This window comes from Montipora foliosa, unplaced genomic scaffold (genome assembly GCF_036669935.1).
Source record: "Montipora foliosa isolate CH-2021 unplaced genomic scaffold, ASM3666993v2 scaffold_456, whole genome shotgun sequence".
NCBI lineage: Eukaryota > Metazoa > Cnidaria > Anthozoa > Scleractinia > Acroporidae > Montipora > Montipora foliosa.
The window spans coordinates 235,000-247,500 of NW_027179763.1; the positions used below are offsets into that span (position 1 = coordinate 235,000).

At 41.5% G+C, this 12,501-nt stretch overlaps 1 protein-coding gene across 1 annotated transcript; it reads right to left on the minus strand.

Annotated features, from left to right (window-relative positions):
- Positions 1-7,332: 7,332 nt before the first annotated feature.
- On the minus strand, positions 7,333-7,683 carry LOC137989356 (uncharacterized). The gene has a single exon (XM_068835174.1). The coding sequence runs from the start codon at positions 7,681-7,683 to the stop codon at positions 7,333-7,335; it is 351 nt and encodes a 116-aa protein (XP_068691275.1).
- Positions 7,684-12,501: the final 4,818 nt, after the last annotated feature.

Sequence of the window (12,501 nt, forward strand, 5' to 3'; positions counted from 1 at the left end):
TATTAAAAAAAAACTAAGTTGCCAGTTTCCTGAAATCATATGCTTTAGTCGCTGGAAGGGAAAAAGGATCACGATGAATGAAACCACGGCCCATGAAACGAGCATCTTAGAACAGCTTACGTTGCCAAAGTTTTTTTTTGAGTGATTGTTTTATCCTTCCAGATCCACTCTACGACAAGATAATGGATCGCCATTCATCAAATCTCACAACAGCAGTGATCAACGGATTGTGTTCACCTTTCGTTGTCATTGCTAATTCTCTTGTAGTGCTTGTAATCACAAGGTCTCCGGACGCCTTCAAATGTTCTCTTAGCTTGCCTGGCGTTTTCGGGTTTTTTAGTTGGTCTCTTGGTGCAGCCTTGCTATGTTGCCTTTCGTCTCATTGAAAATACCATTCATTTTGTGCCATGTGGCTTAAGAATCCTCTACTCCGAGAGTTTCTGGATCTGTTACGGCGTTTCATTCTTGACATTGACTGCCATCAGCTTTGAGCTTTACACTGCCTTACGATTACACCTTCGCTACAAAGAAGTGGTCACTCAAGGAAGAAGAAGATGTGGTCACACTAAAAAGATATGGTCACTCAAGGTGGTAGTTGGAATATGGCTCTTGGACATCTTTTTAACCGCTCTGGAATGGATCACTCAAACTAAGCATCTTCGGAATGTCCCCGCTGGTGTATTGCTTTTTTGCCTTCTCTTGACCCTTGCCACTCACGCCAAGATCTTTTTGATCTTCCGACGGCACCAGCGCCAGATAAATAGCTTGCATGTTTGTCGCAGAGTTCCGTTGAAAACCACCATTCAACGCAGCAAAGTAGACTAGCTGTGAATGTGGCTTACATAGTGGCGATTTATGTGATATGCAACGTTCCTGTTTTGGTTGTAATGGCCTATCTTTTTGCCGGGGGACGCTTTGCCACGTTTGATGTATTCAGCTGGTCCGAGACTATCGCTTTCCTAAACTTGTTGATAAACCCGATACATTGTTGCTGGAGAAACAGGGAAATTCGTCGAGCAATCTTGGGTCTTTTTTCGAACGTTGTTTGTTTGAGAAAGTGTTCATTGCATGCAGGTGGATTTATGTAAATCAAAAGTTTTTATAAGAGGCAGTCATAATGAACTCGACAATTACGGTCGCTGGCTGCCGCAGGAAACGAAAGTCACTTAGCTGCAAACACTGCACCAAAATAGAGTACAAGACAATATCCTTAGTTGACAACACCTTATTAACAGGTAAAACCGAGATTCAAAACGTCAGCACACAGGAATAATGAAAATGTGACACGTAAAACGTGTTTAATTAAGAAAGGTTGTTGTATATGGAAACGTCGATCCTTACTATTTTGCAGAACTTCGAGCAAGGTATAACTCCTTAGACTTTTCACTCGTTATGCTGCCCTGCTGAAAATGAAAATTGCCATCATAAATGTGATCTTTCCGCTAATATAGGAAAGAATACTGAGTCACTTGGTGAACTGGCACTTGATAAAAGCATTGCCACGACATGTCAACTAGGAGTGACCCATTCTCGTCACCAGAGCCTCGGATCGTATGTCTGCGCATGACCCGAGGCTCGGGGAAACTCTATGTACGAGAACATTGCGCCGTATGGTTGGTTCTTTTAGCCAAAAATTGGCTATTTGAACCTTATGACGCCTGCTCACGGCTCCTGCCAACGTAAATGCACCAATCAGAGACGCTTTTCATTGTTCTTCACGAAAACCAACCAGAAGACACTTTATTTCAGGGTTCCCAGAGCTCTTCTCTCCGTAAGTCATGCGCAAAAGCGAAGCGCTTTGGGGTCGAGATTGGAAGTGACCAAGTCATTGCAAGCTGTTACGAGTAAAATGTACAGTACATTATTAATAACTGCATTGTATTTGTCAAAACCCATTTAAGTAGAGTGTTTTGCTTTGTTTTGTTTTTTTGTTCCAAAAACTGCAAAACGCTTTAATAAACCATATTATGATCATTATCCTCAAAAATAAAGTGGATAATTTTTTACTTAATCGGTGAGCGATAGAGCGCATGCTCATGACTTCATGGAATTCACTAATGGCGTAATTCTTCACTTCGACGTTTAAGTAAATAGGACATTTGCATGATGACGCCATTTGACTACAATTACCAGAATCCTACAGGTTTTGCTTCTCTCGAGCTAATTAGAGCTATTGTTATTTTTACCCCTCTGGGAACACAGAAAAAAACAAAAACAAACTGAATTCTGGTAGTTGTAGTCAAATGACGCTATCGTGAAAGTTGCCCGTTGTCAAAGTAAGCTACAGCAAAAATATTGCCTTCGAAGTTCGATAATCCACAAAATATACTGGCAATCAAAAACTGGCAAATCATTGCGGGACAAAAGTGCCCTCGTAAAATTTCTTATTTGTAAGAAATAACGCACTCTGTGATTGGCTGAGAGCAGCTAAGCGCTAGGTCATTATTCTCCCGTAATGCTTATGATAGATTATGCAGATTAATTTTTTCTTCTTTAGAACCTTTGCGTTAGCCATATAATAAACAACTTAATAACCTCGACCGTTCGGTCGTTGCAGCAAAATCTCAAAACCTCGGCCTAGGTGTATTGACCTTTCTATCGCTCGGTCAATATGGCAAGGCCTCAGTTTGAGATTTTGCTGTAACGATCTCACTCTCGGTTATTAAGTAGTTATTAATTAAATTTATAATTTAATGATAAAAGTGCATAATTATGGAAAAATAACAAAGGCTGCCCCAGTAAAATTACTAATTTATAACCCATTTGTCAGAGGTGGTTGACTCTACAATATTCAATTCTGATTTTTGGAGGATTGATTAAAGAACGGCGACCTTATGCTAAAGTGGCAAAAGCTGTGAGCAAAGGCTCAACTGAAAAAAGTTTCTGCATGGATTTTATGTTGTTATTATAGTTGTCTTAGGCCCCTCCACACGAAGACGATTGTAAACGCAAACGCTAGTAAACGCAAACTTTTTTATGCGTTTAGGCCTTCGGTCCACACGAAGACGATGAAAACGCTCACCGTAAACGCATAAATTCGAAAACGCTCTCCAAAGTAGATAAATTTGAAAACGCCGTTTATGCGTCTTTTTGTGGACGGCCGTAAACGTATATTTTCGTAAACGCTGTGAAAACGCTGACGTCAGATGTCAGCGCCAGTCTCTTTTATCGAGTGTTTTTCCAAGATGGCGTACACACGAGTGTTGAGCTGTGTTATGCTTATTTCAAGCATAATTGCGAGCATTCAATTGAGTCTTTGCCAGCAGACCTCGGCATTTTTCTTCTCTCTCGTTCACAACAAACGCATGTGGTGACTTGAGAACATGGACGCTAAGACCTGATAACAAGGCGCTGAAGCAAAGATTGCAAGCTCAAATCGATAGCGCATGCGCGTTTGGTGTATGAAATCTCTTGATGGGTTTACGAGCGTTTTCGTGTGGACGGGTGAAAACGCTACGTAAACGATGATCGTCTTCGTGTGGACGCAGATAAAGATATGCGTTTACTAGCGTTTGCGTTTACAATCGTCTTCGGGTGGACGGGGCCTTAATAACTTTTGAGTTCTTTCGCAGATATGTTTTGGCAATTGCTTAGCAATCTTCAGTGCAGTGAGTTATGAAATAACTTACAACAGTTAAATTAACGTTGAAAAGTAATTAACTTTTTTGTTTTGTTGAAAACGTTTATTAAGGCCCTCATTACTAGCCCGAGATGTACTGGCTTTTTACAAGACTTCGGAATTTTTTTTTTTTTTTTCTGACGCTGACTGCTGGCTGAGATGAACTTCCTTAATCTTCTATAAGTTCTTTCGTCTATTATTTCGGCTTAAATAAATAGCGCTGAGAGAACTGCATGGCGGTTTCTCAAGTTATTCTCTTTTTAGTTCTAGTGATACATTCTGAGAAGCTGTGAGAAACTTTGTGGCCAACTTTACATAACGTAATTGCTATGTTGTGCTAGCCGAGACTCTTTTAAGTGTTAAACATAAAGTATGAAATTTGGGTTTTGCAACGTTACAGTTACAGAAACGACAACAGAAAAACAAGGTTTTCAGATTCGTTTACACTTGTTTTGTAGTGTGTGTGGCTTGCTGTAATGAAAATACTCCCTCGAGGTCATCCTACCGAGGTCTTACGCGTTTGCAAGTGGGCTGAGTTGAAGACGATCTCCGGGAGACACGATTTCCTGGGAAATGACCGTAGTTTTTTCCCAGGCCTTCCCCCGTAGCTGACTGAAAATTGTTTAAAATTTTAACGACCTTTTCATCCAAAGAATCCATGGCTTTAGCCGAGAGTTGGACAGAGTCTCTAAAGCTACAACCCGTTCCTTTATAATTGACAAGGAAGCTAGTCAAGTAACTCTTTCTGAGTTAAGTCAAGTCAGCTCAACTATGACTCATCATGTTATAAAAGCCTTGTCAACGAAATCTTGTCCTTTGGATCCTATGCCAACCCAACTGCTTAAAGATCACCTTAACCTCATTGTGCCTGTTGTTACGGATATAGTCAACGAATCATGATTGTCGACGGGTGTGTTTTCAACTTGTCTCAAACATTCCCTTATACAATCGCGACCACTTTTGTAAAAACAAGATCTTGATCGGGAAAACCTGAAGAACTACAGACCTATAGTGAACATTCCCTTCCTATCTAAAGTCATCGAGAAAACTGTAGTGTTTCCACTAAATCTTTGTTTGGAAACTAACAAGCTTATTCCACGTTTGCAGTCTGCGTATAGTAAAACCGCATTATTGCGTGTTCTGGATGGCATTTTGACGTCTCTTGATCATTGTGAAGATGTTGTCCTGGTCATGTTGGATTTGTCGGCTTCGTTCTACACACTAGACCATGAAATTCTCATATCCAGGCTTGGATCGTATTTTGCTTTCTCCGATACTGTACTAGAGTGGTTTTCATCCTACTTAATTGGGCGCACGCAATCTGTCATCATAGGGGAAACTACATCTAATCCTCGCCCTGTAGATTTTGGTGTTCCCCAAGGGTCAATATCCTTGGACCTCTTCTCTTCAGGTTATATGTTGCGCCCCTCCAAGATATAGTTGCTGCCATTAACCTCAATTCCATGTTCTATGCTGACGACTCGCAACTTTATATTGCCATAAAACCCAACGATCAATCCTCGGTGTTAGCTACTCTATGAAATTGTGTTAATGCCGTTATAAACTGGAACACGCAAAACATGTTGCTTTTTAACCCTAGAAAAACCGAATTTATCCAATTTACCTCTCGCTTTGTTGGAAACCCTGTCCTTTCTCAATTTTCGTTTGGTAACACGATAATTGAACTGTCTGATAAAGTAAAGGACTTAGGTGTCAAACTGGACAAGGAACTTAATTTAAGACAGCATTGTTGTATTCTGTGCTTAACGATAACTCACAACCGCATTTAAGACTCATTTAAGCTCAAGACCTTCCTAATAACATTCTCCCGCTCTCCTAATATCCCGTATGTCCATCACGTGACTTACACTACATCCCACCTTTTCTTTACAGAATATAAAGCATGTTCCTTAGTGGTCAAACACAATCCAAACGCTGAGTTCGAAGCAATCAGTCTCAACCCAAAAAAAACATTGTCCTTGAGGTTCAAGACATATTATACTACTTTTTTTTTTCTTTGCAACAACAACGTTGTTCAATCTTAAAGAGCAGATAATAACCACTGTTTACTGTTGATCCCATTCCCCGTAGCGATCCGGAGGGTGTCTGTTTCGTTGCGGTCTTCTTTCCATGTCATGATGATCCACCGGTGGCTCTTCTTCATGATCACTACTTTTATCAGGTTGCTCTTCTCTTGTGTTAAATTTCTTGACTTCTGTCGTGTTCCTATGGTATTGACCCTTCTGACTCTTTTGCGGGGACTGAATCACCACACTATTACCCTTTCTCTCTACGATTTCATGAGGCTCAGGCTGAAAATTGGTTGACAGCTTGTTCGACTTTTTCTGCTTTAGAAGCACTTGGTCCCCCACTTGGAGATCGCAAGGTTGAGCGCCTCTACTTGTGTCTGCATAAATCTTCGACTTAGTCTTCTTTTCCCAGTCACGGTCTCGTAGTTCCTCATCATTTACTGCTCTCTCGCATAACTCTGGCAGCTTTGTGCGTATTCTTCGGCCAAACAATGACTCTGCCGGGCAGACTCCGGTAACACTGTGTGGCGTTGTTCTATAGGTTGCGAGGTAGTCAACGAGCTCTATCCTCCAATCTTTACCTTCCGCTTGTGCGATCCTCATACTCTTGAGCAAACTCCGGTTTTCTCGCTCTACCTCGCTGTTGGCTTGGGCCCATAATGGAGTAACCTTACGGTGTAGAATGCCATTATCTACAAGGTACATCTCAAATTCTTCGGATCGGAACTGCGGTCCGTTATCACTCGTTATGCTCACAGGTAGACCATGGACAGCAAATATTCTCTCAAGACGCAAGATGATCTGGGACGCGACAATTGATGTCAAGATTTCTACTTCATAGTATCTGGTGTAATAGTCAACAACGACCAACAGGTACTCCCCATGTGGCATCGGTCCCGAAAGGTCTAAAGACAAGTCCTGCCATTTTCCTTGCGGTAGTTCAGTGAGCATCAAAGGTTCTGGTGACGTAGGTTGTCCGACTAATTAACATCCATGGCAGGACCGCACATAGCGTTCTGCATCTTTGTCTATCTCAGGCCACCAAACTTTTGTTCGCAGCCTTAATTTCGTGGCAACTATCCCCACGTGACCCTCGTGTGCAATAGACAGTACCCGCTGTCTTCAGTAAACTACGGGGGACAACGATGCGGGTTCCCCGCAGAACTACTTTGCCCTTGGTACATAGTTCTCCTCTTACTGGAAAATATTGAACTGTTTCTTTGTTGTTCCAGTCACCAACACGGATGCACTGTCTGACATCGGAGATCTCCTTATCGTGATGGGAATGCTCTTCCACCTTCCGTGTCGTCATGGCTTGTGGAGTCGCTGTCTGGGCTACGAATCGCACATACTCCTCCGCAACGTTCTCTATCCTCCGCCCTTGCTGGTGGTCCCGACAAATCAATCGGGATAAGGCATCTGCTATGTTTTCACTGCCTGGCTTGTATTTGACTGTGTAATCAAATTCTTGCATGCGCAATACCCAACGTTCAATGCGCGCTGGGGGATTTGACTTCTTGGAGTACAGAACTTCCAACGGCTTGTGATCTGTTATAAGGAGAAACTTGGTTCCATATAGATAAGTATGAAAGCGCTCGCATGTCCATACGATGGCTAGCGCCTCTCGCTCAGTTTGGCTGTATCTGCGTTCAACGTCAGTAAGGCTGTGACTAGCATACATAATCACTCTGAATTCACCTCCTTGTTTCTGGGCACTGGGCTTGCATCAGTAATAACATGTGTCACAGCTTCTTTGTCATAGTATCCTAGAACTTCTGCCCGGGATAACTCTTGTTTCATCTTCTGAAAGGCTGCAGCTTGGGAGAGTCCCCATTTAAACTCAGCACCCTTTTTCATCAACCATCGAAGTGGTTCTGAGAGAGTTGCGAGATCTGGAAAAAATCTTCCACTGTAATTCACCAGACCGAGGAATGACCTGACTTCAGAAACAGATTCGGGTTCTCTCCCTTCTACCACCGCTTTCACCTTGTCTGCCGCCACTCCTACCCCACGGCTGGAAAGCACATGGCCCATGCATGAATGTCAATTCATTCATGGAAAATTGGCACTTCTCCAAGTTAAGGGTAAGGCCCCGTTCACGTAGGTGCATCATCACCTTTCGCAGTCGCGCGTCATGTTGTTCCTGAGTCGCACCGTGCACTATGATGTCATCCGAGATGTTATGTACTCCCTCAATGTCTTGCAACGTCTGCTGGATGACCTGTTGATACTTTTCTGGGGCTGATGATATTCCAAACATTAGTCTCTTATACCTATACAGGCCTTTGTGTGTAATGAATGTTGTAATTTCACGAGACTCTTCTGACAATGCAATTTGGTGGTACCCCCACCTTAAGTCCAACTTGCTGACACTTTACTGCGGTTCATGTCTTGAAGCACTTCGTCGATGGTAGGGATAGGGTACCTTTCACGCTCAACTGCACAGTTCGCTTGCCTCATATCCACGCAAAGTCTCACCTCCCCGTTGGGTTTTGGAACAACCACGACAGGACTGACCCATGAAGACGGGCTGTTAACTTTCTCAATGATATCCATGCTTTCCAGCTGATCCAATTTCTTCTCAATCTTGTCTCTTAGACTGAATGGTGGCCTGCGCAGGGGCTGTACCACAAGAGTGGCATCATCTTTAACGTGCAACTTTAACTGATACCCTTTTAGCTTCCCCACACCTTGAAAACATTCTTTAAATTCTTCCACAATGTCGCTGCTTATCATGTTTATGGGAGTTCCTATTCGGAGAACCCCAAGCTCAGTTGCTGTCTTTCGGACCAACAAAGGCTGTCCTTTCCCTTCAATCACTACAAATTCAGCTTCAGAGGCAGTTTTGCACAGGACTAGTGTTGTCTCAAAACAACCGAAAACTTTCAGAGGCTCACAACACCCATAAGCATACAACTTCCGATCGCATTTCTGGGATTTACATTTGATTTTCTGGGATTTCAGCTCTTCCCATGTCCTTTTATCAATTACGTTAGTGCTCGCACCAGAATCGATAAGCACTTCCACGGATACACCTCCAAGTTGAACAGTTACCATCCCACCTATGTTTCCACTGTCTACAGTGAATGCATACTCATCGTTGTCGCTGTTAGCTCCGGACGTGCTTTCGCAAATTGAGTTCACACCAAACTTCCCCTTTTTTCGCACACCCTGGGATGAGAAGTTTTCCTGGCTTGATACATTTTTGGTTTGACAAACTGCGGCAAAATGCCCTATTTTATGGCACTTCTGACACTCTGCGTTTCTCGCTGGGCAACATCTATCACGACTGAAATGACCTTCTCTGTCACACCGGTAACACCTGCCTTTCCCTCCACGACTCTTGTATTGGTCAGCGGTTTCCTTATGATAGAGGCGATTTACTTGTTGTTCTTCGCCAGACATCGCTTTCAACTGAATATCTACGGCCTCAAATGAACGAGCAATTTCTTGGAGTTTCGCTAGTGTTAAATCGGTTCCCTTTATCAACAGTTTTCGCCGTAATTCTGACGATCGACACTTATCAATGACTTGATCACGAATCGGCTCATCAGCATTTTCCCAATTGCAGTTTTCTGCTTGCTTTCGTAATCGAGTAATAAACTGATCCACCGTTTCTCCTTCTCCTATTTTGAGGCTTCGGAAAATGTGCCTTTCGTGGGGCTCATTTAATTGCGTGCTAAAAATGGGCGTGAGGAGTTCGCAATGCTATCTGATATTCGTAAACGCGATTATTTTCTCCTTCTGCCGCTCCTGGATCTTGCAAGGTTTCGAACAATTCCTGTACTTCGATTCCGGCACAATGTAAAAGCAAGCCTTTTTTTCGGTTACTGTTTGTAATTCCTTTTGCGAGGATATAATACTCGAACGCTTTTTTCCATTTTTTCCAACGAGGCGCCACCGATGTAATAGCACCTTTGCAATCGAAGGGCAAAAGTCCTCCAAACTCGTAACTTGGTGTCGCCATTCCGTTCTTACACTAAGGACAATACCGTCCTCGTCGCCAATGTTGTATTCTGTGCTTAACGATAACTCACAACCGCATTTAAGACTCATTTAAGCTCAAGACCTTCCTAATAACATTCTCCCGCCCTCCTAATATCCCGTATGTCCATCACGTGACTTACACTACAAGCATGTTAATGATACTTGCAAAATAGCTATTTCTGCAATAAGATCAATTAGTCGAATTAGAAAGTACATGTCCCAAAGTAATCTTAAACGTATTGTAAATGGTTTTGTGATTTCCCGCGACGATTATTATAAACTAGTTCGTTCTTTACGTTCATCCGATCATTTACTTTTACAAGTTCCGAACGTCATGACAGCCATTTTCTCTTATTGCGCCCCGAAACTATGGAACAGTCTGCCTAAATCTTTAAAAACGACTATAGCTAGTTTTAAGAAGAAACTTAAAACATTTCTTTTTAGCAATTATTTTAACTCTTAGATAGTTACACGATTTTACTTAGTTATTTTTTCGTTACATAAGATTGTATATATATAATTGAGTTTTATAGCTTCCCGCTGTAAGCGGAGACTTATTGACGGAAAAAAATGAAGGGAAGTGTTTCTTAATAAGCCCACATTGAGATATGTGCTTTTTAACGCTTTTTTTATGTTTTAGCGACGAGGTTTTTCCAAGATTGAGTACGCAACCCGGATTCGTCATTTCAAATCAGAGTCAGTCCAGTTAATTTTCGACTTACATCGTTAGCTGTAGCTGTAAATTGCTCCTCCAAGTCTTAGTTTTCTTCTAAAATATCTAAAATCACCTTAAAGTCGTTACCAAAAGAAGATAACTCATCTCTTCCAGCCGCTATCTTGGTTTGTTGAGCACGGTCAGAGTCACGTGACTTGCACATTGAACATCAGAAAGCACTCTATTGTTTGACTCTTTGAAGTTCGCCCACTATCCTTACCAGTCCTCTCTACTAACTCTGATCAAATGCACTTAAACTTTGCTTTGTGAAAAACGCTAAGGGAAAAAGCGACAGTGTTATATCTTTTCGCCTATGGAAACTTTCATGACTAAACAGCTCAAGCAATCAATAGTTCGCAAGTCAAGGATTTATCCTCCTGCAGTGAAATTTAATGATATGTGATGCGCATCCTGGGAAACCACTTGGCACCTTCATTCTCCCGCCCCAGCTCAGAAATCAAGGCAGAGGTCCTGGGAACGAAAAAAAATTAGGAGCCACTGCATTTAATTAATCGAGTAAATGTGTCTTCCACCAGCCAATTATGCTACATGTCAAAATACCGAGAATTACTCATCAAATGTAAGAGACGAATGGTTCTTTCATTGCCAATGATTTTTTTCCCCATTAATAGACAATAAGACTTTGCATTGATTCGAGCTAAACATTCACCTCTACGAATGATTCTCTCCCAGTACATACATCTCTTTGCCATTCTTTACTATTCACGCTCAGCGTACAGTTGTAAAGTCCCCTTTTAATTTCTCTGATACAATCTTATTGCCCTCGCTCTCTTTCCTTCCTGCGTCCTTATGGCCTGTTAAAGCCGGTTCTATGGTTGGGTAGGTCGAGAGATGGTATAAACTGTTTCCTTTTTGCAAGCATAGTTTGCGAAGACAGGAACAAAACTGTAAAATAAAGACTAAAATGAATGAATAAATAAATAGCTGTGTAGCTTAAGTAGCTTTAAATACCCATAAAACGGTGCACTGATGGAGAGTGCGGGGAGTAAAATGAGCGCACCTTCGGCCTCGGGTTTGTTAGTTGAATTACTGTTACGAGTAATCGACGTTAAATATGGTCGCGTCGCACTTTACTTTATGTTATTTTAAATGAATAATAAAAGGAAACCCAATCTGGGTAGGAGTTTACGCAACACTTATGCTAGAAATTGATTGTCTGTGTCAACGTTGTTCAATACAATCAACTTTTATCCGTACGCTGCCAAAAGAATCTACAGCATTTTATAATTTCCTTTCATCTATACTAAAGCGCTTGCTATGCAAACGCGAAGAGAAATAGAGGCTCTTAAAAGAGCAATCGTTTTAAAGCATAAATGATCCAATATTATTATGGTAGTAGGAGAATTTTGAAATGTAATATAGACAACTTACAAATAAGACTATACAAAATGTTGGTATGGATGAAACTAATAATTTTTCTACCGTTCTTGGTGAGACGATAAAAGTTCTGCAAGGTGGCATGTTGTTTTCAAAGGTTGCAGCATTTTTGTAGTATTACCCTCACTGCTAAAGATGGTCCAATGCCCAATATACTTTCAATAGAATGACACGTCGGTCTTTGCAAACTACCACTATTTTCCATGCAGGTCTCTCTTCTGATGTCAAGCTTACTAGCAGCATTTGTTTGTAACGCTAATTAGTATAAATACACAGGTGATTATACAAAATCACGCGCTCTCATTGGCTCGCTATCTCGGATTATCAGCCGATAATCACCTCGACGGACAAAATGGCTGCCAGTAGTTGTTTTGCCACTGTAAGTGAAGATGATTTCGCGTTGAAATGTTTTTTTTTTCTCTTTTTTGAAATAATCACCTGTGTATTTATACTAAAACAATTATTCGACTCAGGCTCAGTGATTATCGGTGAATATTCACCGATAATCACTTCGCCTTCGGCGAATAATTGTTAAATAACCGGAATCTCAATGTTGAGGTTGTTTTTAAACAGAAATCGTAACCTTTGAGCTTGATTAACAATATCCTTTTTTAGCTTTAGCTTACCTTACAGTCCATGGCCCTTTTGCCGCGTTGGAAAGGACTAATAAAGGCTTCACTCTGAATGGGAGTCAGTGTTTATAGCATCAATGTTGCTGTCAGGAACACGAACATAATTACTTTTCTTCTGGC